The 27,193-nt window shown below is 45.6% G+C and overlaps 1 protein-coding gene across 3 annotated transcripts in view; it reads right to left on the bottom strand.

Annotated features, from left to right (window-relative positions):
- Positions 1-10,422: 10,422 nt before the first annotated feature.
- Positions 10,423-27,193, bottom strand: part of kank4 (KN motif and ankyrin repeat domains 4) — a 117,620-nt gene continuing 100,849 nt past the window's right edge. For all 3 annotated transcript variants that reach the window (XM_071346281.1, XM_071346282.1, XM_071346283.1), the window contains 6 exons: positions 22,479-22,754; positions 21,337-21,421; positions 18,231-18,450; positions 16,660-16,802; positions 14,527-14,727; positions 10,423-11,129 (listed from right to left, as the gene is read on the bottom strand). In XM_071346281.1, coding sequence (XP_071202382.1) covers positions 10,971-11,129; positions 14,527-14,727; positions 16,660-16,802; positions 18,231-18,450; positions 21,337-21,421; positions 22,479-22,754 — 1,084 coding nt within the window. In that variant the 3' untranslated portion in view covers positions 10,423-10,970. The remainder of the gene's footprint in view (positions 11,130-14,526; positions 14,728-16,659; positions 16,803-18,230; positions 18,451-21,336; positions 21,422-22,478; positions 22,755-27,193) is intronic.

The following is a 27,193-nucleotide window of genomic DNA, read 5'->3' as shown; positions in this document are numbered from 1 at the left end:
GACTAGCTAGACAGGGCTAGCACGCTAGCTCTGGAGTATCAGGATTAGTTCAGTCAACAGACAGTCAAATCCAGCCAGGAAAAGAGTTGCATAAAACGGTGTGTAACAACAGCACTAACACTGCATACCAGAAATAAAATACTTAAAATCAACGTTTAAAAGTATAAAACACTGTAGCACTGAGTCACCGCCCAGTTTTTTAATTCCTGCTTCCTGACCAATAGTGGAGGGTGGTTGATGACATTTTTTATATTATTTCCTAGAGAGTGTGTTTCAGATCAGTATGCCAGGCCCCCTACTGGGGCCGAGGGAGGAGAAGGGCTGAAAGCCATTACGAGTGAAAAGTCTCCACAGTAACAAGGCTACTTCATCACGTTGTCAAATAGAGAGACACTGACAGGTCAGCGGAGAAGTCTGCAATTCAGATTAGGTGTTTTTGTGCGCGCGCGTGTGTGTGTGTGTGTGTGTGTGTGTGTGTGTGTGTGTGTGTGTGTGTGTGTGTGTGTGTGTGTGTGTGTGTGTGTGTGTGTGTGTGTGTGTGTGTGTGTGTGTGTGCCAGTGCACACTCTCAGTTCCATGTGAGGCCAAACTGTATGGCTGACGAGTGGTTAATGTTCTCTCTCTTCATTGCCGCTGCTGGACTTATTTCCTTCCTAATTGGTGTATATGGAACTGGAACTGTCAGAGACTACCCCTACGTATCCCTCTCTGTCTGCCTGCTGCACTCTTGCTGTGCCTCTCTTCTCTGGAAGCCCAGGGGATGGGGCTGATGCTGTTACAGTACACTCTTCTCCCGAGTGGCGCAGCGGTCTAAGGCACTGCATCTCCGTGCTATGGATGTCATTACAGACACCCTGGTTCACCCTGGCTGTATTACAACCAGCTGTGATTGGGAGTCCCATAGGGTGGTGAACAATTGGCTGGTGTAGGCTGTTATTGTAAATAAGAATTTGTTCTTAACTGACTTGCCTAGTTAAATAAAAATGTTTTAACGTATCTGGAAGCCCAGGGCATGGGGCTGATGCTGTTACAGTACTCTCTTCTTCCATCCCAATATTCACTCATTATCCTGCTCTAGGGGTATGCTCTGTGTTCTGTGTTGTGCGTGTGTGTGTGTGTGTTTACTCATTAGCACAGTAAGTGTAGGTTAGGTGCATTTGCTGTAGGGGTAAGCATCAGCAAGTCCCCATGATTTTCTTTCATTATCTCCTTATGAGGAAAAACCTGCTTTGCATGTGTCAGTGTGTGTGTCCATGTTTGTGTGTGCATGTGTTTGAGTGACGGCGAGAAAAGACATTTGGCTCATTAGCAGCATGGAGAGGTAAAGACGTGTTCTGTACAGTTAGCAGTCGCAGCATGGAGAGGTAAAGACGTGTTCTATACGGTTAGCAGTCGCAGCATGGAGAGGTAAAGACGTGTTCTATACGGTTAGCAGCTGCTGCATGGAGAGGTAAAGACGTGTTCTATACGGTTAGCAGCCGCAGCATGGAGAGGTAAAGACGTGTTCTATACGGTTAGCAGCCGCAGCATGGAGAGGTAAAGACGTGTTCTATACGGTTAGCAGTCGCAGCATGGAGAGGTAAAGACGTGTTCTATACGGTTAGCAGCCGCAGCATGGAGAGGTAAAGACGTGTTCTATACGGTTAGCAGTCGCAGCATGGAGAGGTAAAGACGTGTTCTATACGGTTAGCAGCCGCAGCATGGAGAGGTAAAGACGTGTTCTATACGGTTAGCAGTCGCAGCATGGAGAGGTAAAGACGTGTTCTGTACGGTTAGCAGTCGCAGCATGGAGAGGTAAAGACGTGTTCTATACGGTTAGCAGCTGCTGCATGGAGAGGTAAAGACGTGTTCTATACGGTTAGCAGCCGCAGCATGGAGAGGTAAAGACGTGTTCTATACGGTTAGCAGTCGCAGCATGGAGAGGTAAAGACGTGTTCTATACGGTTAGCAGCCGCAGCATGGAGAGGTAAAGACGTGTTCTATACGGTTAGCAGCCGCAGCATGGAGAGGTAAAGACGTGTTCTATACGGTTAGCAGCTGCTGCATGGAGAGGTAAAGACGTGTTCTATACGGTTAGCAGCCGCAGCATGGAGAGGTAAAGACGTGTTCTATACGGTTAGCAGCCGCAGCATGGAGAGGTAAAGACGTGTTCTATACGGTTAGCAGCCGCAGCATGGAGAGGTAAAGACGTGTTCTATACGGTTAGCAGCTGCTGCATGGAGAGGTAAAGACGTGTTCTATACGGTTAGCAGCTGCTGCATGGAGAGGTAAAGACGTGTTCTATACGGTTAGCAGTCGCAGCCTGGAGAGGTAAAGACGTGTTCTATACGGTTAGCAGCCGCAGCATGGAGAGGTAAAGACGTGTTCTATACGGTTAGCAGCTGCTGCATGGAGAGGTAAAGACGTGTTCTATACGGTTAGCAGCTGCTGCATGGAGAGGTAAAGACGTGTTCTATACGGTTAGCAGCTGCTGCATGGAGAGGTAAAGACGTGTTCTATACGGTTAGCAGCCGCAGCATGGAGAGGTAAAGACGTGTTCTATACGGTTAGCAGCCGCAGCATGGAGAGGTAAAGACGTGTTCTATACGGTTAGCAGCAGCTGCATGGAGAGGTAAAGACGTGTTCTATACGGTTAGCAGCCGCAGCATGGAGAGGTAAAGACGTGTTCTATACGGTTAGCAGCCGCAGCATGGAGAGGTAAAGACGTGTTCTATACGGTTAGCAGCAGCAGCATGGAGAGGTAAAGACGTGTTCTATACGGTTAGCAGCCGCAGCCTGGAGAGGTAAAGACGTGTTCTATACGGTTAGCAGTCGCAGCATGGAGAGGTAAAGACGTGTTCTATACGGTTAGCAGTCGCAGCATGGAGAGGTAAAGACGTGTTCTATACGGTTAGCAGTCGCAGCATGGAGAGGTAAAGACGTGTTCTATACGGTTAGCAGTCGCAGCATGGAGAGGTAAAGACGTGTTCTATACGGTTAGCAGTCGCAGCATGGAGAGGTAAAGACGTGTTCTATACGGTTAGCAGCAGCAGCATGGAGAGGTAAAGACGTGTTCTATACGGTTAGCAGTCGCAGCATGGAGAGGTAAAGACGTGTTCTATACGGTTAGCAGCAGCAGCATGGAGAGGTAAAGACGTGTTCTATACGGTTAGCAGCCGCAGCATGGAGAGGTACGGAGAGGTAAATGGAGTTTACCATTGCTCCTTCAGTGGCTTGGAGTGAATGAGGCCTGATGCTGCATACCTGACTATGATAGCTGCTTAGCATTCAACGTTAATCTTTGTTTTGTTTTTATTTTTTAAGGTAGGCTACATCTATCTATATAACGCAAGGTTACTGTTGACTAACATGCTGGCATTCTGAGGAAGCAACCCTCACACTGGTCTTTATCCTAGAGTAACATTGCCATCTGCTGGTGCAAGCTAGTTTTACACACACACGTCTCACTCATTCCATGGAAGGCCGATTGTCTCTGGGTTTTCTCTCCTCACTTGTACTTGATTGATTAATGAAGGTCACGGATTAGTAAGGGACTCCCCTCGCCTGTTTGTTTAGGTCTTAATTGAAAGGATAAAAACAAAAAAATCTCTGTGGAATAACTTTGAAACCCTAGCTGTAGTGAGTGACACATGGCATTTCATGTCATCTGTGATGTTCCTGGGGTGAGCGGTCTGTCTGGCAGAGTAACAGTGGCTCAGTGAAGGTCTGTGACTCTGTGGAGGCGGACAGCTGCCTGTGAGGTCTGTGTTCTAGATGGACAGCACAGAAAAAGGAAAATAAACACGTCTGCACTAATTCAGTCCTATCAGAGACTAACGACCCGTTTACAGTAGGAAGCTGCATCATGCGGTGACACATCGGATGCCATTCACTTTCAATGGAAGGAAAGTGAGAGAAGCGGAGTGGGCGGTGGACCGTTGGGCGATGCGAGCATGGGCGAGGGAGCTGAACAGGACAGGACTAAAGTTGGGGAAAGCGGAAATGTACTCAAATCCTCCGCGATATCGTGACGCGAGTGACCAATTAGCTATTACCATAGCTTCCAACCCCTACTGGATTGGCTAACAATGACTGTTGATACGTACCGCTACCTAGCATGCTTGCTAGATTCTTAGCACCCACATGAGGGCGAGGCTAGCGTGGCTAGGCAAGTGGTGCTTGTATACTACAAATCCTTTGTAAAAGGCCTAGATTCAATCCGTATCACGGAAGATCCGTAGTAATGTGCGATTGAAATGTAAAGACAATGTTTGCAGAGACTGCATTTACGGTAAACACTACATATGCCGGCTTAATTGGAAATGACCTTTACATTTCAATCTCGCTATAATGCGGATCTTCCGCCATGTGGATTGATTCTATCCATAATAGTGTACAGAGGCTAATATACATCCTTTGAATCATGACATAATAAACTTCTACACACACCAGTTTCAAAGTTTCCTTTTTATTTAGAAGCAATTCTTTGATTTGTAAATGGTTAACATACAAGTCAATTTGATAGTAGGAATATTACAGGCAGGTACAGCTGTTTTCATCTGATTGTAATGTAAAGTACAGTCTCACAACAGTCAGTCCTGTTGACACAGTACAGCACACAGCTTTGTCCAATGAGAGACGAACGTGAACCACCCAACCAATGAAAAGTTACATTGCTTTTTAAAGTAGACCAATTAGCTTATATATACCATCCAGAAGAACCAATAAATTCACATATTCCAACACAATCATTGGACTATTGGCCCATGCATATACTGTATATTGTAAAAATATAGCATTTTTAATAAATACTAAATATATTTAAGAGCAAATGTCAGACCATACCAGATATATTTTCCACAATACTGAATATGTATGTACAGTTAGGTTTCCATATAGACCTTTAACCAGTTGAGGTCAGTCTTCAGCTCCTAGGCCTGCCTTGTGATAAACAGGTGAGAAAGAGAGACAGCACCACTCCGCCTGGTGAGTACAGCACCTCCTTTGGGACCTCTTAATTGTCTGATAGGCCAGATAGGATATTCTCATGTCATTTCTCTGCACCAGTGCCCTGTTGTTCAACACAGAGAGAAAATTGGGGTGGAAGAGAGAGGCACAATCCCCCTAACAACAACATTTCTACTTTTCTAGCAGTGAAACCTGCATTTGTGTCCACAATGGAGAAGGAGCTGTGTAACATCACTGACTGCAGAGGACAGTAGAGAACATGTTACTAGAGTCTGGCCAGTAATGGAGAGATCTCTACTGTGTTGCTTCCTGTGCAAAAGGCTGTGATGTTGTTCCTTAGGAGGCCTGCTGAATGCTATCTGGATTCTGGAATGTAAAACTGACATTCTTTGTGCATTTTGTAGCGATTTTGGTTGCATACATTATTTGATTTGTAATCTATAAAGCAGGCAGACAAAGGGAATGATACATTACAGTGGAAGAGAGTGAGAGTGTGTGTGTGTGTGTGTGTGTGTGTGTGTGTGTGTGTGTGTGTGTGTGTGTGTGTGTGTGTGTGTGTGTGTGTGTGTGTGTGTGTGTGTGTGTGTGTGTGTGTGTGTGTGTGTGTGTGTGTGTGTGTGTGTGTGTGTGTGTGTGCATGCCACCTGGTCTCAGAGCATTTCGTATTATTCTGGTATGTAAATCCGAGACACCCAATTTAGTATGATATGATTACATAAGACAGATGGTTACTTAAGGCAAAAAAGGTTGGTCGGTGGTAGATGGGTGAGTGTATAACACAAACGTCTAGGGGTAGATGGGTGGATGTATAACGCAAACATCTAGGGGTGGATGGGTGAGTGTATAACACAAACGTCTAGGGGCGGATGGGTGAGTGTATAACACAAACGTCTAGGGGCGGATGGGTGAGTGTATAACACAAACGTCTAGGGGTGGATGGGTGAGTGTATAACACAAACGTCTAGGGGTGGATGGGTGGATGTATAACACAAACATCTAGGGGTAGATGGGTGGATGTATAACACAAACGTCTAGGGGTGGATGGGTGAGTGTATAACACAAACGTCTAGGGGCGGATGGGTGAGTGTATAACACAAACGTCTAGGGGTGGATGGGTGAGTGTATAACACAAACATCTAGGGGTGGATGGGTGAGTGTATAACACAAACGTCTAGGGGTGGATGGGTGAGTGTATAACACAAACGTCTAGGGGTGGATGGGTGAGTGTATAACACAAACGTCTAGGGGTGGATGGGTGAGTGTATAACACAAACATCTAGGGGTGGATGGGTGAGTGTATAACACAAACGTCTAGGGGTGGATGGGTGGATGTATAACACAAACGTCTAGGGGTGGATGGGTGAGTGTATAACACAAACGTCTAGGGGTGGATGGGTGAGTGTATAACACAAACGTCTAGGGGTGGATGGGTGGATGTATAACACAAACGTCTAGGGGTGGATGGGTGAGTGTATAACACAAACGTCTAGGGGTGGATGGGTGAGTGTATAACACAAACATCTAGGGGTGGATGGGTGAGTGTATAACACAAACGTCTAGGGGCGGATGGGTGAGTGTATAACACAAACGTCTAGGGGCGGATGGGTGGATGTATAACGCAAACATCTAGGGGTGGATGGGTGAGTGTATAACACAAACGTCTAGGGGCGGATGGGTGAGTGTATAACACAAACGTCTAGGGGTGGATGGGTGGATGTATAACGCAAACATCTAGGGGTGGATGGGTGAGTGTATAACACAAACGTCTAGGGGCGGATGGGTGAGTGTATAACACAAACGTCTAGGGGCGGATGGGTGAGTGTATAACACAAACGTCTAGGGGTGGATGGGTGAGTGTATAACACAAACGTCTAGGGGCGGATGGGTGAGTGTATAACACAAACGTCTAAGGGCGGATGGGTGAGTGTATAACACAAACGTCTAGGGGCGGATGGGTGAGTGTATAACACAAACGTCTAGGGGCGGATGGGTGAGTGTATAACACAAACGTCTAGGGGTGGATGGGTGGATGTATAACACAAACATCTAGGGGTAGATGGGTGGATGTATAACACAAACGTCTAGGGGCGGATGGGTGAGTGTATAACACAAACGTCTAGGGGTGGATGGGTGAGTGTATAACACAAACGTCTAGGGGTGGATGGGTGGATGTATAACACAAACATCTAGGGGTAGATGGGTGGATGTATAACACAAACGTCTAGGGGTGGATGGGTGAGTGTATAACACAAACGTCTAGGGGCGGATGGGTGAGTGTATAACACAAACGTCTAGGGGTGGATGGGTGAGTGTATAACACAAACGTCTAGGGGTGGATGGGTGAGTGTATAACACAAACGTCTAGGGGTGGATGGGTGAGTGTATAACACAAACGTCTAGGGGTGGATGGGTGAGTGTATAACACAAACGTCTAGGGGTGGATGGGTGAGTGTATAACACAAACATCTAGGGGTGGATGGGTGAGTGTATAACACAAACGTCTAGGGGTGGATGGGTGGATGTATAACACAAACGTCTAGGGGTGGATGGGTGAGTGTATAACACAAACGTCTAGGGGTGGATGGGTGAGTGTATAACACAAACGTCTAGGGGTGGATGGGTGGATGTATAACACAAACGTCTAGGGGTGGATGGGTGAGTGTATAACACAAACGTCTAGGGGTGGATGGGTGAGTGTATAACACAAACATCTAGGGGTGGATGGGTGAGTGTATAACACAAACGTCTAGGGGTGGATGGGTGGATGTATAACGCAAACATCTAGGGGTGGATGGGTGAGTGTATAACACAAACGTCTAGGGGTGGATGGGTGGATGTATAACGCAAACATCTAGGGGTGGATGGGTGAGTGTATAACACAAACGTCTAGGGGCGGATGGGTGAGTGTATAACACAAACGTCTAGGGGCGGATGGGTGGATGTATAACGCAAACATCTAGGGGTGGATGGGTGAGTGTATAACACAAACGTCTAGGGGCGGATGGGTGAGTGTATAACACAAACGTCTAGGGGTGGATGGGTGGATGTATAACGCAAACATCTAGGGGTGGATGGGTGAGTGTATAACACAAACGTCTAGGGGCGGATGGGTGAGTGTATAACACAAACGTCTAGGGGCGGATGGGTGAGTGTATAACACAAACGTCTAGGGGTGGATGGGTGGATGTATAACACAAACATCTAGGGGTAGATGGGTGAGTGTATAACACAAACGTCTAGGGGCGGATGGGTGAGTGTATAACACAAACGTCTAGGGGCGGATGGGTGAGTGTATAACACAAACGTCTAGGGGTGGATGGGTGAGTGTATAACACAAACATCTAGGGGTGGATGGGTGAGTGTATAACACAAACGTCTAGGGGTGGATGGGTGAGTGTATAACACAAACGTCTAGGGGTGGATGGGTGAGTGTATAACACAAACGTCTAGGGGTGGATGGGTGAGTGTATAACACAAACATCTAGGGGTGGATGGGTGAGTGTATAACACAAACGTCTAGGGGTGGATGGGTGGATGTATAACACAAACGTCTAGGGGTGGATGGGTGAGTGTATAACACAAACGTCTAGGGGTGGATGGGTGAGTGTATAACACAAACATCTAGGGGTGGATGGGTGAGTGTATAACACAAACATCTAGGGGTGGATGGGTGAGTGTATAACGCAAACGTCTAGGGGTGGATGGGTGAGTGTATAACACAAACGTCTAGGGGTGGATGGGTGGATGTATAACACAAACGTCTAGGGGTGGATGGGTGAGTGTATAACACAAACGTCTAGGGGTGGATGGGTGAGTGTATAACACAAACATCTAGGGGTGGATGGGTGAGTGTATAACACAAACGTCTAGGGGTGGATGGGTGGATGTATAACACAAACATCTAGGGGTGGATGGGTGGATGTATAACACAAACGTCTAGGGGTGGATGGGTGGATGTATAACACAAACATCTAGGGGTGGATGGGTGAGTGTATAACACAAACGTCTAGGGGTGGATGGGTGAGTGTATAACACAAACATCTAGGGGTGGATGGGTGAGTGTATAACACAAACGTCTAGGGGTGGATGGGTGAGTGTATAACACAAACGTCTAAGGGTGGATGGGTGAGTGTATAACACAAACATCTAGGGGTGGATGGGTGAGTGTATAACACAAACGTCTAGGGGTGGATGGGTGGATGTATAACACAAACATCTAAGGGTGGATGGGTGAGTGTATAACACAAACGTCTGGCAATCCAAAGGTTGCGAGTTCGAATTTCATTGCTGAAAACTTTAGCATTTTAGCTAATTAGCAACTTTTCAACTACTTACAAATATTTTGCAACTATTTAGCATGTTATCTAACCCTTACCCTAACCCTAACCTTAACCCTTTTAACTAACCCTTTACCTAACCTTAACCCTTTTAGCTAACCCTTCCTCTAACCCTAACCTTAACCCTTTAAACTTAAACCTAACCCTGTCCTTCCGAGTGGCGCAGCAGCCTAAGGCATCACGACAGCCCCGGGTAGTGTGTCACAGCCGGCCATGACTGGGAGACCCATGAGGCGGCGCACAATTGTCCCAGCGTCGTACGGGTTAAGGGAGGGTGGCGGGCCGGGAGCCTGCAAGTTGACTTCGGTCGTCAGTTGGACGGTGTTTCCTCTGACACACATTGGTGAGGCTGTCTTCCGGGTTAAGCGAGCAGTGTGTCAAGAAGCAGTGCGGCTTGGCAGGGTCGTGTTTCGGAGGATGCATGGCTCTCGACCTACGCCTCTCCCGAGTCCGTAGGGGCGTTTCAGAGATGAGACAAGACTGTAACTACCAATTGGGGAGAAAAAGGGGTAAAAGTAAAAATGTAATAATAATAATTAACCCTAACCATTAGCCTAGCTAATGTTAGCGCGCTAGCTAACATTAGCCACCTAGCTAGAATTCGTTACATATCGTACGTTTAGCAAATTCATTAAATATTGTTTGTTATGAAAATTCGTAACATATAATATGAATTGTAATTTGTAATATATCATACGATATGGGTGATGGATAACCACATTTGAATACATACCATACGAAACGTAACATATACTAAATGGAGTGTCTAGGAATTACTGTACGTACAGAAACATATGAAATGCTCTGAGACCAGGCTAGTGCATGAGAGCGAGAAAGAGAAAAATAGTTGTAGATAGTTGAGAAGAGTAGTAAGTGGAGAGTTACTACAACATACTGCAGTTTAGTAGCTTCGGAAGATTCTGCCTTTTGTTATTATATTGCTGCATGCTGCATCCTACTATACACCCTTCATGTTGGAAGACGTCCCAGTGAGTCAATCGTTAAGTCATACTGATGAAAACAAACCAAGCATGGATATGATATGTACAGTGTGAATATCAATCAAACAGAGTAAAACAAAGTGCAACGCAAAATAAATATATTTTGTGTATCTGATAAAACACTATTATAACATTGACTTTATGGTTTAATAAATGGCTTATGTCCAAATATAAAATAATAGTAATGTCATCAATGGAATAAAAAGGAAGAAAAAACATATTATTGATAATATTATGACACATTTTGAAGGTAGATCATGTGTGATTTTTGCCTGAAGAGCATTTTTTTTTGGAAAGCATCAATCCATCATCCTTCTGTTGTCTTTCTGCACTCTTCATGGATCACCTGTCGATCCCCACTGTCGCCACGGCTACGGGTTCTTTGATTGACACACACAGGTCCCTCTCTGATTGGCTGGCTGCCAAACGGTTGATACATAACTCCAGAGTCCCGCCCACGGAATATTGGCAGAAATGTGAAGAATGTGTGTTATTCTGGTTCCTTGCAGCACAGGTCCGGTAGGCCTGTGAGCTGAGTGGTGGTGAATACAGCCTTTGTCTGTCCTCCACGGGTTCTGGGGTATGGTTGGGTCTGGCGAATGGGGTCCGGGCTATGGTGGGTCTAGGGTGGGAAAGTCCGGTGTTGGGGTGGGATAGTGGTTAGAGAGGGGATTCTGGAGAGGACTCAGAGGAGAGAGGCGATGGTGGTGGTGATAATGGTGGCTGAGGTGGTGGTGGAGGAGAGGTTAGAGGCCTGGGTGGTGGAGTCAGAATGGGTCTTCAGAAGGTCAACTAGCTCACTGTGGGAGGCCGCCACCGCAACCGAAAGAGCACTCTGACCATCCTAAAGACAATGAGAGAGAGAGAGAGAGAGAGGTGGGGTGAGGGGGAGAGAGAGAGAGAGAGAGAGAGAGAGAGAGGTGGGGTGTGGGGGGAGGGGGAGAGAGAGAGAGAGGTGGGGTGTGGGGGGAGAGGGGGAGAGAGAGAGGTGGGGTGTGGGGGGAGAGGGGGAGAGAGAGAGGTGGGGGGGGGGAGAAGGGGAGAGAGAGTGGGGTGTGGGGGGGAGAGAGAGAGGTGGGGTGTGTAAATAAAAACGTTGTGGGTTCAATCATGTCTGAAGAGTGAATACTGCCCTCTCCACAAGCCAGAGGATGTGTACTTAAGACCCCTTCCCCTCAGAAACATGAGACCTCGGTAATGAGCCACACAGCTCAAATCTACACCACACAAAGGCCATTGCCACAGCGGGCCAGTGCCCTGACAAGGATGAGTCGGGGAAATTTCTGGTTGCGACAACCAATCATATCGCCGTCTGCAACCAAGAAGTAACCAAGAATTGCACTCGCCAACCAATCTGAGTTGCCTGTGCAACCAACAGGTAACCAATAATTGACCAATGTGGATAGGGCTATGACGGGACCTTTAAACTCTAGTCAAGAGGACCATGTAAAAATATATTTCCTCTTAGGTCATTTTGTTCGCCAGTTATCTTTATTTTCTGAAGTAACGTTAGCTAAAAAAAATTGCCTCTGCTATTTTCATTGATCATCGATCGGAATATCTAGCAGGTAATATCAGTGTATTCGGCTTCAGTAATATGTTAGCACGGATTTACAGTGCGACAGTAACGCTATCTAACGCGTTAGTAAACTGGTGTTTTGACACTGACACAGGTTATCGAAGTAACGTAACGTTAGCTAGCTTAACGTCCATGACTCTTGACTATCAAAATAGTCTGTTAACCCCACTAACTAAACTCCAGTTATTATTTTCTTATTGCCGCAGCTAGCTATCTAAACAAAGTGTGGTTTGTATAGCTTGTAGTTGTGCTTTGTCACTCAGCGTCAGCAAACCTCTCCTTTTCTCTTTTTATTAATTGGACTAGACATAGCTATTGGGCAAACACTGTCTTGATATAACATAGGCTAGGGACGGGTCATCATGTTAATTATGAATTAAAAGGCCCGAGCGATATCTTATTCTCTTGCTTATGCTGGTGTCTGTTTGTGGTTAGAAATGTCCTTTAGCAAGAAGCTAGAGATAACAACATAGGTAGTTAGAGTTTATACACTTCATTTTATTGTTCCATCCATTAATCCAATCTGCTCACTGTCATTAAAATGTATATCATTTATGCTTATTAAACACAAACTGTCCCTCTTATTTTCACAGCAGACATGGGAGCCAGCTTCAGCAAACTGCCAAATGGAAGCCTTGTCTTAACGGACAGTAAGGATTCCAGGATTTATTGGACAAAAACCACTAAAAGAGTGTGGAGCAGGGCTGTGTCAGGTGAAGCTCTATACCCACATTCTGACTGTGAGAGGGGAGAGTTGACCTCATCTGGACTCCACCAGAAGATCAGGCAGGGTGTGGATGTGGACGGATCCTACTATGTTGCAGCAGAATACCTTTAATGTCCCAAGTGCAGTAGGAAGGTCATCAGTTGGAACATATGGTTCTTTACACTGTTCTACGCAAATACACTGGTAATGGCAATATAATTTAATTAATAATCTAATGCAGCTTTTATATTTAATACAAACAGCAACGCATTTCTCTTTGTGAAATGTTATTCTAGAATTATTCCATACTGTCCTCCACACCTGTGCTCGCCAGTCCATCAGTTAGTCCCCTGTCCTACATTCCTGTACTGGCTAACGTTACTCCTTAGTCCATGGATCATATATGTTCTTTTTAAAGTCTGAATTGGCTCCGGCAGTCAAAACAGCCAAATACTCCATCTAAAGTATTGGGATAGTGAAATGTTTTGGCTGTACTCCAGCACTTTGGATTTGAAATGATACAGAATGCAGACTGTCAGCTTTAATTTCAGGGTGTTTTCATCCATGTCACACCACTTTTTATTACACCACTTTTTCTACATAGTCCCCCAATTTAAGAGGAAACAAAAGTATTGGGATAAATTGACTTATGTGTATTAAAGTAGCCAGAAGATTAGTATTTGGTCCCATATTACTAGAACACAATGATTACACCACGCTTGTGACTTTTCCTCTTTGTTTTGGTTGTGTTTCACATTATTTTGTACCCAATAGAAATTACTGCTAAATAATGTATTGTGTCATTTTGGAGTCACTTATTGTAAATGAGAATAAAACATGTTTCTAAACACTTCTACATTAATGTGGATGCTTCCAGGATTATGGATAATCCTGATGAATTGTAAATAATGATGAGTGAGAAAGTTAGACGCACAAATATCATACCCCCAAGACATGCTGTATGACACAAGGGCTAAGTTGAGAGGTAGCTTGCAAGTAAGCATTTAATTGCATTGTTTACACCACCCTGTATTCTGTACATATGATGAATAAAATTGGGTTTGATTGAATTTGACTTGATTTTTAACAGTAAGGATGCTTGCCATTTCAGGAGACATATGTTCATTCTTGGTAGAAAATGCCGAATTCGCTACACTTGTTAATTCCTGGTGTTGCAACCTCGACTGATGAGCTATATCCTGCCAGCGCCCTGACAACGGTGAGTCAAGGACATTTCTGGTTGCGACAACCAATCATATCATGAAGAAAATAACCCATAGTGAGATAATGTGGGACCAAAGAGTGAGAGCAGAATAATACCATCTCTGGCCATGAGAGAGGATCGTAGAAAGAGGTATCCTCGGATTAGAAGTGAATTATTTAACCTATCTGTCTCAGCCACAGCCCAGCCCAGACAGCTCTGTCTGGGTTTCCAGGGTCTACTTTAGCCTCCTGTCCGACTGCCCTGGAGGCCTTAAAGAAGGTCTGATTCTAGCCATAGCCCCACTCCGAGCCATTCACACACAGCCACCTCTACACATCCAGTACAGTATAATACCTTCTAAGAGGGATTCATTACTGTTTCAAACCCAGACAGACAGCTCCACAAAACAGTTATTAACCTAGCAGCTAATTCCTGCCTTATCTGTCTGCCATTCTGCTATTACTCTGTGGAGGAAAAACAGTGTGTTTCTGGTCAACTCCCGGCAGCTGTGCGGCTAGGGGATGTGACATCCTCTGAGAGCCTGTGTGCTCATTCAACATGTCAATGAACATGAGAAAATGATGCACTTCACCGTTTAGCCAGATGGTGGCACTGTTGGGTTGTTTTGACATTCAATGTTTTGGGAAGTCCAAAGTGTATGTCTGTGCATGTCTGTGTGAGCGTCCAAGTGTGTGTATGTTCACATTAGTGTGTGTTATGCGTGTGTGTGATATGCATGTGTGTGTACCTACCTTGTCTGTGAGGCTGGTGTCACAGTGGTCAGACTCGAGTAGTATCCGAGCGATCTCCACGTGACTGTGCTCACATGCACATATGAGTGCGGTTGAACCGTCTTTGTCCTGAATGTTGAGGTCAGCCTGGCAGCTCAGCAGCAACCGCACCATGGCTGTACGACCATGGCTGACGGCCAGCATGAGGGCCGTCTGCCCTGCCTAGAAAACAGGAGAGAAAGAGAGAGAGGGAGAGAAAAGAGGAGAGGAATGAAGCTGAAGCTATCCATGGTGCTGAAGCTATCCATAGGGCGGAAGCTATCCATGGTGAGGAAGCTATCCATGGTGCTGAAGCTATCCATAGGGCGGAAGCTATCCATGGCGCTGAAGCTATCCATGGTGCTGAAGCTATCCATAGGACTGAAGCTATCCATGGCGCTGAAGCTATCCATGGTGCTGAAGCTATCCATAGGGCGGAAGCTATCCATGGTGAGGAAGCTATCCATGGTGCTGAAGCTATCCATAGGGCGGAAGCTATCCATGGCGCTGAAGCTATCCATGGTGCTGAAGCTATCCATAGGGCGGAAGCTATCCATGGCGCTGAAGCGATCCATGGCGCTGAAGCTATCCATAGGACTGAAGCTATCCATAGGACTGAAGCTATCCATAGGACGGAAGCTATCCATGGCGCTGAAGCTATCCATGGTGAGGAAGCTATCCATAGGGCGGAAGCTATCCATGGTGCTGAAGCTATCCATGGTGCTGAAGCTATCCATGGTGCGGAAGCTATCCATGGTGCTGAAGCTATCCATGGTGCGGAAGCTATCCATGGTGAGGAAGCTATCCATAGGGCGGAAGCTATCCATGGTGCTGAAGCTATCCATGGCGCTGAAGCTATCCATGGTGAGGAAGCTATCCATAGGGCGGAAGCTATCCATGGTGCTGAAGCTATCCATGGTGCTGAAGCTTCCATTGTGCTGAAGCTATCTATGGCGCTGAAGCTATCCATGGTGCTGAAGCTCCAATACTAGGCCTATTTGCTTGTTTGTTTAGAGGAGAATTGGATTTGTTTCCTGTGACAAATTCATCACAATAATCATGTTATCATAAAGTAAAAACAGTCACAACCTTCCAGAATCCCCCTAAAAGCCAGGTGCAGGGGAGAGAAATGGACAAACAAGCTGGCTGACATCTTTGAATTAAAGCTAAGCTAAAACAAATGTAATTTTCACTAGGCTGTAGGCTAATAACCTCATAATGTGTTTGACCTACATTTGAACTAGGCTACAAAAACAAATTGTGTGGTGACATTGACAGAACTTTGAGTTGATTCAATTGTGACCAATACTATAAGAATCCATTAGATTCCTGTCCATATTTATCCATTTACTGTGGTAGAATCAGGTCAGAATTATTCTGCTTGCATTATATGCTTTTAAATAGTATTTCCAGCTTGAATGGGAATACTGGGATATTACCGGGATGGTTCCACATTTCTCAGGAAAACCCTAGTGATATACGGTGGATATATACGATCTGTGACTGCATGCTAGAGTGAATATACAGTCTGTGACTGCATGCTAGAGCGAATATACAGTCTGTGACTGCATGCTAGAGTGAATATACAGTCTGTGACTGCATGCTAGAGTGAATATACAGTCTGTGACTGCATGCTAGAGTGAATATACAGTCTGTGACTGGATGCTAGAGTGAATATACAGTCTGTGACTGGATGCTAGAGTGAATATACAGTCTGTGACTGCATGCTAGAGTGAATATACAGTCTGTGACTGGATGCTAGAGTGAATATACAGTCTGTGACTGGATGCTAGAGTGAATATACAGTCTGTGACTGCATGCTAGAGTGAATATACAGTCTGTGACTGCATACCAGAGTGAATATACAGTCTGTGACTGCATGCTAGAGTGAATATACAATGAGTAGTGGTTCAGTGTTAGTGTGTTAGTGTGTGAGTGTACAATGAGATAGAGAGAGTGTGTGTGTGTGTGTGTGTGTGTGTGTGTGTGTGTGTGTGTGTGTGTGTGTGTGTGTGTGTGTGTGTGTGTGTGTGTGTGTGTGTGTGTGTGTGTGTGTGTGTGTGTGTGTGTGTGTGTGTGTGTGTGTGTGAGTGTGTGTGTACATGTTGTGTGTACCTGGCTGGCTCGGGCATTGACATCTCCCTGTCTCAGTAGCTGTAAAGCCACCTCCATGTCGTCTGATCCATCAGCAGCTGTCAGAGAGGCCAGCATCACCGCTGTGTAGCCTGCCTTGTTCTGGGTGTCCACCTCACACAGACCTACACACACACACACACACGTAACGCACAAACACATCCATAGACCATATATGGCATTGGGTCAGTGGTGTAAAGTATTTAAGTAAAAATACTTTAAAGTACTACTTAGGTATTTTTTGGGGGGGTATCTGTACTTTACTTTACTTTTACTCCACTACATTCCTAAAGAAAATAATGAACTTTTTACTCCTTACATTTTCCTTGACAACAAAAAGTACTCAGTACATTTTGAATGTTTAGCAGGACAGGAAAACGGCCCAATTCACGCACTTATCAAGAGAACATCCCTGGTCATCCCTACTGCCTCTGATCAGATGGACTCACTAAACACACATGCTTCATTTGTAAATTATGTCTGAGTGTTGGAATGTGCTCCTGGCAATCCATACATTTAAAAAACAAGAAAATTGTGCAATCTGGTTTGCTTAATATAAAGAATGTGAAATGATTTATACTTTTACTTTTGATATTTAAGTATAATTTAGCAATCACATTCACTTTTGATACTTACGTAATATTTAACTGGGTGACTTTCACTTTTACTTGAGTAATTTTCTATTAAGGCATCTTTACTTTTACTGTAGTATGACAATTGAGTACTTTTTCCACCACTGCATTAGATCAGAGACAAATCTTGCATTGACACACTCCAAGTCTTGTTCACTCTATTGGTTTCAGAACAAACGCGAGAAAGCCATAAATATTGTTTCAGTAAAAAAGGGTTGAGGTAGGGAGTAGGGACTGATAAAAAGGGTATAAAGGTGTATAAACATCCCATACCAGTGTGTTGTAGAGAGGTGGATGAATATCCCATACCAGTGTGTTGTAGAGAGGTGGATGAATATCCCATACCAGTGTATTGTAGAGAGGTGGATGAATATCCCATACCAGTGTGTTGTAGAGAGGTGTATAAACATCCCATACCAGTGTGTTGTAGAGAGGTGGATGAATATCCCATACCAGTGTGTTGTAGAGAGGTGTATAAACATCCCATACCAGTGTGTTGTAGAGAGGTGGATGAATATCCCATACCAGTGTGTTGTAGAGAGGTAGATGAATATCCCATACCAGTGTGTTGTAGAGAGGTGGATGAATATCCCATACCAGTGTATTGTAGAAAGGTGTATAAACATCCCATACCAGTGTATTGTAGAGAGGTGGATGAATATCCCATACCAGTGTATTGTAGAGAGGTGGATGAATATCCCATACCAGTGTGTTGTAGAGAGGTGTATAAACATCCCATACCAGTGTGTTGTAGAGATGTGGATGAATATCCCATGCCAGTGTATTGTAGAGAGGTGGATGAATATCCCATACCAGTGAATTGTAGAGAGGTGGATGAATATCCCATACCAGTGAATTGTAGAGAGGTGGATGAATATCCCATACCAGTGTATTGTAGAGAGGTGGATGAATATCCCATACCAGTGTCCAGCAGCAGTTTGACGACAGGGAAGTTGGAGTGGGACACGCTGTAGTGGAGCGCTGTGTTGCCGTTACCATCGGCCAGGTTTACGATGTAACGCAGGAGGGTTGGCGTGGCGATGCCCACCTCTCTTAGGTAGAGGGTGACGGTGTCGGCCAGCGAGTCCTTCTGACTGGACACACGGAACCACTCCTGGTACAACACGGTCAGGATGTGTCTCTGAAGACAGGGAGAGAACACACACACTGTTAGAGATGACAAACATTGAGACACATGGAACCACTCCTGGTACAACACCATCACAAGAGTCTATAAAAAGGGGGAAACAAGGGTTAGGGTTGAACCAGGATGTGGACATAAAGCTAGGGTTAGGTTGAGGGTTGAAGCAAGGGTTAGAGTTGAACCAGGATGTGGACATAAAGCTAGGGTTAGGTTGAGGGTTGAAGCAAGGGTTAGAGTTGAACCAGGATGTGGACATAAAGCTAGGGTTAGGTTGAGGGTTGAAGCAAGGGTTAGAGTTGAACCAGGATGTGGACATAAAGCTAGGGTTAGGTTGAGGGTTGAAGCTAGGGTTAGAGTTGAACCAGGATGTGGACATAAAGCTAGGGTTAGGTTGAGGGTTGAAGCAAGGGTTAGGGTTGAACCAGGATGTGGACATAAAGCTAGGGTTAGGTTGAGGGTTGAGGCTAGAGTTAGAGTTGAACCAGGATGTGGACATAAAGCTAGGGTTAGGTTGAGGGTTGAAGCTAGGGTTAGGTTGAAGGTTGAGGGCGGAGGCTAGGGTTGAACCAGGATGTGGACATAAAGCTAGGGTTAGGTTGAGGGTTGAAGCTAGGGTTAGAGTTGAACCAGGATGTGGACATAAAGCTAGGGTTAGGTTGAGGGTTGAGGCTAGAGTTAGAGTTGAACCAGGATGTGGACATAAAGCTAGGGTTAGGTTGAGGGTTGAAGCTAGGGTTAGGTTGAAGGTTGAGGGCGGAGGCTAGGGTTGAACCAGGATGTGGACATAAAGCTAGGGCTATGGTTGAACCAGGATGTGGACATAAAGCTAGGGCTAGGGTTGAACCAGGATGTGGACATAAAGCTAGGGCTATGGTTGAACCAGGATGTGGACATAAAGCTAGGGTTAGGTTGAGGGTTGAAGCTAGGGTTAGAGTTGAACCAGGATGTGGACATAAAACTAGAGTTAGGGTTAGAGTTGAACCAGGATGTGGACATAAAACTAGAGTTAGGGTTAGAGTTTGTTAGCGATTGTACTTTTTCAATTTGTTTTTAGGTATTTTTCCCGTTTAATTGAAAGGGACAGAAATTAGCTGGAGGGTTCATAGTGGAGCTGGGAGACAGATGGAGGGACATAGTGAAGTTGGGAGACAGATGGAGGGTTCATAGTGGAGCTGGGAGACAGATGGAGGGTACATAGTGGAGCTGGGAGACAGATGGAGGGTTCATAGTGGAGCTGGGAGACAGATGGAGGGTTCATAGTGGAGCTGGGAGACAGATGGAGGGTTCATAGTGGAGCTGGGAGACAGATGGAGGGTTCATAGTGGAGCTGGGAGACAGATGGAGGGTTCATAGTGGAGCTGGGAGACAGATGGAGGGTACATAGTGGAGCTGGGAGACAGATGGAGGGTTCATAGTGGAGCTGGGAGACAGATGGAGGGTACATAGTGGAGCTGGGAGACAGATGGAGGGTTCATAGTGGAGCTGGGAGACAGATGGAGGGACATAGTGAAGTTGGGAGACAGATGGAGGGTTCATAGTGGAGCTGGGAGACAGATGGAGGGTTCATAGTGGAGCTGGGAGACAGATGGAGGGTACATAGTGGAGCTGGGAGACAGATGGAGGGTTCATAGTGGAGCTGGGAGACAGATGGAGGGTTCATAGTGGAGCTGGGAGACAGATGGAGGGACATAGTGGAGCTGGGAGACAGATGGAGGGTTCATAGTGGAGCTGGGAGACAGATGGAGGATTCATAGTGGAGCTGGGAGACAGATGGAGGGACATAGTGGCGCTGGGAGACAGATGGAGGGTTCATAGTGGAGCTGGGAGACAGATGGAGGGACATAGTGAAGTTGGGAGACAGATGGAGGGTTCATAGTGGAGCTGGGAGACAGATGGAGGGTTCATAGTGGAGCTGGGAGACAGATGGAGGGTTCATAGTGGAGCTGGGAGACAGATGGAGGGACATAGTGAAGTTGGGAGACAGATGGAGGGTTCATAGTGGAGCTGGGAGACAGATAGAGGGACATAGTGGAGCTGGGAGACAGATGGAGGGTTCATAGTGGAGCTGGGAGACAGATGGAGGGTTCATAGTGGAGCTGGGAGACAGATGGAGGGTTCATAGTGGAGCTGGGAGACAGATGGAGGGTACATAGTGGAGCTGGGAGACAGATGGAGGGACATCGTGGAGCTGGGAGACAGATGGAGGGTTCATAGTGGAGTTGGGAGACAGGTGGAGGGTACATAGTGGAGCTGGGAGACAGATGGAGGGTTCATAGTGGAGCTGGGAGACAGATGGAGGGTACATAGTGGAGTTGGGAGACAGATGGAGGGTACATAGTGGAGCTGGGAGACAGATGGAGGGACATAGTGGAGCTGGGAGACAGATGGAGGGTACATAGTGGAGCTGGGAGACAGATGGAGGGGACATAGTGGAGTTGGGAGACAGATGGAGGGTACATAGTGGAGTTGGGAGACAGATGGAGGGTACATAGTGGAGCTGGGAGACAGATGGAGGGACATAGTGGAGCTGGGAGACAGATGGAGGGTACATAGTGGAGCTGGAAGACAGATGGAGGGTTCATAGTGGAGCTGGGAGACAGATGGAGGGTACATAGTGGAGTTGGGAGACAGATGGAGGGTTCATAGTGGAGTTGGGAGACAGATGGAGGGACATAGTGGAGTTGGGAGACAGATGGAGGGTTCATAGTGGAGTTGGGAGACAGATGGAGGGTACATAGTGGAGTTGGGAGACAGATGGAGGGTTCATAGTGTGAAGACTGGTGGGGTCGGAGTCCCGCACAGGCCGGGGATCACATTATGTGACAAGGGTGGCGACCAACCTCAGGCAATACTGTTTGGACTTTAGAGGGGAAATGTTTTTACCATTTCTTTATCAGGGGTTGCCACCTCTGCCATACGATCCTTAATGTAGTGACACGCCTCCATGAAGTCCTTATCTATCGTCTCCCTGTGTGAACATAACATAACATTTAGCCACTTGTCATAACATAACATTTAGCCACTTGTCATAACATAATATTTAGCCACTTGTCATAACATAATATTTAGCCACTTGTCATAACATAATATTTAGCCACTTGTCATAACATAATATTTAGCCACCTTACATAACATTTAGTCACCTTTCATAACATAACATAACATTTAGTCACCTTTCATAACATAACATAACATTTAGCCACTTGTCATAACATAATATTTAGCCACCTTACATAACATTTAGTCACCTTTCATAACATAACATAACATTTAGTCACCTTTCATAACATAACATAACATTTAGTCACCTTCCCTAACAATTCATAATGACAGAAAGACATATTTTAGTAGTGCTGCAATGGTCGAGTCAATTATCATAAATGGCAGTCGGGAAATTAAGTGTTTCAAAAGATGTCAGGCCTTGTGATAATCATACAGTAGATCAGCATTAGAAACAAACCCCCTGAGGGCCTGTTTCTGAGACAGAGTCAAGAAGTCAACATATCCCACACATCCTCCCTGTCACTGAATCATGCCTCACTCCGTGCGTGCGTGCGTACGTGCATGCGTGCGTGCGTGCGTGTACGCAGCAGAAGGGGTCAGCTCTTGGGGCCAGACCATTATAGGGTCGGGCCCCAGCAGAGGACTGCTTTTGTATTAATGTTTCACTCAGCACCTCTCATTCTGCTCTCATTTGGCCCTGAAGACTCTAGACTGAAGGCTCTACACTGAAGGCTCCAGGCAGGATGCAGCTGGCCCTCACCTGAACAAAGACCTGGATTGTGTGTCTGACATCAGAGACTAGAGTAGACACATTGGGGATGAAGGATGGACGTAGGCTGCCATAAGGAGACCTCAGTGGGATGAGAGGGGTCTGAATAGAGGTGCCATTTATACTTGTTCGACCAACTGTATATTTTCTTTGCAGATGGTTTGTTCACAGTTAATTTCATTTCAGAAGACCTCCACTGAGATGGACATTTTCTGCAAAAGTTAAGAACCTTGATCAAGAAGTCCTGTCTCACCCTGCTTCTGGCTGCTCCTCCAGGAGTGCCTGGCTGGTCTCTGGGTCTTGAGGGTCTCCCTGGCCCTCTGTCTCCCCAGCCTGGGCTCCTGCTCCCTGGGCCATCTCTTCTGTGGCAGTGTCCTCTCCCTGGCCCTGGGATTCTCCAGCTCCCTCCTCCTGCTCCTCCTTCTTCCCCTGATCCTCCTGCATCTCCTCAGGCTCAGAGCTGTCCACCTCCTCGGCCTCCTCCTTCTCCTCCCCGCTCGACTCCTCCTCACTGGAGGTGGTCTCATACCTGGTCATTAACAACAACACAAACAAACAGCATCAATGAGACGACTGAAGTACCAAGAGACTTACCAAGTACCAAGATATGACAAGAAAAGGTCATTCAGCCCCATGTGTTCTGGCTATTTACTCACAGGGCTGGCCATTTACCTAACATTGATGTGTAACATCTTGGAATCTGTGAGCAGTGAGAACATGGCCTTGAAGTATATTGAGGGACATTCGTCTTTAGGATGTTATGAATAGATGGTTCATGGAACTTCTATAGGGCCCTTAATCAGAAAGGCTAAGGTCAGGCAGAGAATACTGTTCCTTCATGGATGTTTGTGAACCGATCTTTCAGGAGCCGCAGAATTCCCAGAATTCCTAAGGGAGAGGGGCGAATAGAGGCAGTGTAAGGAGAGTTCATGTGATCAGAGTCTGAAGGAGGGAAGTCTGTGCTGTGTTCTCAAGGCTATGTGTGTGTTTGTGTGTGTGTTTTCTCAAGGCTATGTTGTGATTAGGAACAAGGAGGGCATGGAGGAAACATCTGAGCAGAGGCAGGATAAACAGCACCCACATCCTGGTTTAGCTCAGGGGTCAGGGGCAACCATAACCTGACACAGTAAACCCTTTAAAAATGTTTAACTTGGGTCAAACATTTCGGGTAGCCTTCCACAAGCTTCCCACAATAAGTTGGGTGAAATTTGGCCCATTCCTCCTGACAGAGCTGATGTAACTGAGTCAGGTTTGTAGGCCTCCTTGCTCACACACGCTTTTTCAGTTCTGCCCACAAATTTTCTATAGGATTGAGTTCAGGGCTTTGTGATGGCCACTCCAATACCTTGACTTTGTTGTCCTTAAGCCATTTTGTCACAACTTTGGAAGTATGCTTGGGGTCATTGTCCATTTGGAAGACCCATTTGCAACCAAGCTTTAACTTCCTGACTGATGCCTTGAGATGTTGCTTCAATATATCCACATAATTTTCCTCCCTCATGATGCCATCTATTTTGAGAAGTGCACCAGTCCCTCCTGCAGCAAAGCACCACCACAACATGATGCTGCCACACCCGTGCTTCACGGTTGGGATGGTGTTCTTCGGCTTGCAAGCCTCCCCCTTTCTCCTCCAAACATAACAATGGTCATTATGGCCAAACAGTTCTATTTTTGTTTCATCAGACCAGAGGACATTTCTCCAAAAAGTATGATCTATGTCCCCATGTGCAGTTGCAAACCGTAGTCTGGCTTTTCTTTTAGTTTTGGAGCAGTGGCTTCTTCCTTGCTGAGCGGCCTTTCAGGTTATGTCGATATAGGACTCGTTTTACTGTGGATATAGATACTTTTGTACCTGTTTCCTCCAGCATCTTCACAAGGTCCTTTACTGTTGTTCTGGGATTGATTTGACCTTTTCACACCAAAGTACGTTCATCCCTAGGAGACAGAACGCGTCTCCTCCCTGAGCGGTATGATGGCTGCGTGGTCTCATGGTGTTTATACTTGCGTACTATTGTTTGTACAGATGAACGTGGTACCTTCAGGCATTTAGAAATTGCTCCCAAGGATGAACCAGACTTGTGGAAGTCTACAATTTTTATTCTGAGGTCTTGGCTGATTTCTTTTGATTTTCCCATGATGTCAAGCAAAGAGGCACTGAGTTTGAAGGTAGGCCTTGAAATACATCCACAGGTACACCTCCAACTGACTCAAATTATGTCAATTAGCCTTTCAGAAGCTTCTAAAGCCATGACATCATTTTCTGGAATTTTCAAAACTGTTTAAAGGCACAGTCAACTTAGTGTATGTAAACTTCTGACAGAGTGGAATTGTGATACAGTGAAGTATAAGTGAAATAATCTGTCTGTAAACAATTGTTGGAAAAATGACTCGTGTCATGCACAAAGTAGATGTCCTAACCGACTTGCCAAAACTATAGTTTGTTTACAAGAAATTTGTGGAGTGGTTGAAAAACAAGTTTAAATGATACACACTCTAAGTGTATGTAAACTTCCAACTTCAACTGTAGATTACCTGGAAATGTTCCTTTTAATCATGTATATTGCTTATGCTTGTTTGTTGTGTCTTGATGTGTCTCCCGTGTAGCTGTGGTCTGAATGAACCGCATCAGGTAAATTAAAGAAAACAAAATGTTTTATACTGAGCTGAGTTCTCATCTGAGGTAAAAGTAGAGCCATCCCGACTGAGTCTGTTCTAGTTCTGATGAGGGGGGCCAGCAGTGTGTTAGCTAGGCTGTTGTAATGATGTGTGTGCTGGTAGGAGGGCCAGACAGCAGCTAGGGTATGCTAGCTACAACCGTGCTGTAGCATGAATACTAGACCAGCCTGTTGTAATCACAGCCAGGAGAGAGGCATTTGTTTTCCAGTACCACCTCTGTCATCTAACTCACATCTCATCAACATCAGACAGGCAAAGCACAGCCTAATCATAGGGCATCAAAGTCATACACTCGCACACAAAATTAAACGCACGCGCACGCACACACACAACACACACACACACACATAAACAGGAAGGGAGAGTCACAGTGGGGGCAGTGTGTCTATGGGAAAGACAGGGTGAAAGATAGAGAGAAAGACAGAGCGAGAGAGACAGATAGAGTGTAATGTAAAACAGCTAGGACTTACAGTATACAGGATACTACCCTTCATATCAAGACATTCAATCCAAACCTAAAACCTTGATTTTGGACAAAATGACCTGAATTGATTATTACTACCAAGGATTATCAAGAAAAACTTCTAGCAAACCAAAACCTGCAGAAGAAACACAGCGGAACCTGGAAATACCCTCAACCCAACACTGAGTAATGTTCAGTCTGAACCTGGAAATACCCTCAACCCAACACTGAGTAATGTTCAGTCTGAACCTGGAAATACCCTCAACCCAACACTGAGTAATGTTCAGTCTGAACCTGGAAATACCCTCAACCCAACACTGAGTAATGTTCAGTCTGAACCTGGAAATACCCTCAACCCAACACTGAGTGAGTAATGTTCAGTCTGAACCTGGAAATACCCTCAACCCAACACTGAGTGAGTAATGTTCAGTCTGAACCTGGAAATACCCTCAACACAACACTGAGTGAGTAATGTTCAGTCTGAACCTGGAAATACCCTCAACCCAACACTGAGTAATGTTCAGTCTGAACCTGGAAATACCCTCAACCCAACACTGAGTGAGTAATGTTCAGTCTGAACCTGGAAATACCCTCAACCCAACACTGAGTGAGTAATGTTCAGTCTGAACCTGGAAATACCCTCAACCCAACACTGAGTGAGTAATGTTCAGTCTGAACCTGGAAATACCCTCAACCCAACACTGAGTGAGTAATGTTCAGTCTGAACCTGGAAATACCCTCAACCCAACACTGAGTGAGTAATGTTCAGTCTGAACCTGGAAATACCCTCAACCCAACACTGAGTGAGTAATGTTCAGTCTGAACCTGGAAATACCCTCAACCCAACACTGAGTGAGTAATGTTCAGTCTGAACCTGGAAATACCATCCAACACAACACTGAGTGAGTAATGTTCAGTCTGAACCTGGAAATACCCTCAACCCAACACTGAGTGAGTAATGTTCAGTCTGAACCTGGAAATACCCTCAACCCAATACTGAGTGAGTAATGTTCAGTCTGAACCTGGAAATACCCTCAACCCAACACTGAGTGAGTAATGTTCAGTCTGAACCTGGAAATACCCTCAACCCAACACTGAGTGAGTAATGTTCAGTCTGAACCTGGAAATACCCTCAACCCAACACTGAGTGAGTAATGTTCAGTCTGAACCTGGAAAAACCCTCAACCCAACACTGAGTGAGTAATGTTCAGTCTGAAGTTGCTTCTGAAGCCATGAAGTAAAATACAATAATATCTAGGTCATTTTGTTATATAAAGCTACATTAATTCTAGAACAGAACAGACCTGACTGCAACTTCAATTAGACCTGAAGTGTGAAGTGAGATGTGTGAAAATGCTTGAGCCCAACAATGGCAGGAGAGTTTCACAGCCCCCTCCCTCCCCACCCAAATGCAGAGGCTTTTGAAGCCCCCTACTCCATGGCTTCGCCCGTGCAGATATCACAGTACAGTACCCCTTGGAAATTGAAAATAACACTGCATGGAATAAGTACAAAAGTAAGCTCCTCAAGAACAATCCAGAGACACTATTTGCTGACTGCTACAAAGAGGGGAACGTAAGCAACTTAATTTTCCACACAGACCATCCACTGGCATGGTACAGTGCTATAAGAGCACACTGCCCCTATATCAAGAGAGAGGGTATTGGCCCAGGGTGGAAACTCAGAATACTAGACATTGGCGAAAATGCAACAACCTCTGTCAACAAGTCTGGAACAGTAACGGTGCAGGGCAAACTCATGCAGTTTTACGGGATCAAAGAGAGAGCACAGCAGGAAAACCTCTCTCTCTGTGACGACTCCCCATCCTG

Source organism: Salvelinus alpinus, chromosome 16 (genome assembly GCF_045679555.1).
Source record: "Salvelinus alpinus chromosome 16, SLU_Salpinus.1, whole genome shotgun sequence".
NCBI lineage: Eukaryota > Metazoa > Chordata > Actinopteri > Salmoniformes > Salmonidae > Salvelinus > Salvelinus alpinus.
Note: the sequence above shows the minus strand (reverse complement) of the source record. Positions and strands in the feature narration are given on the sequence as shown.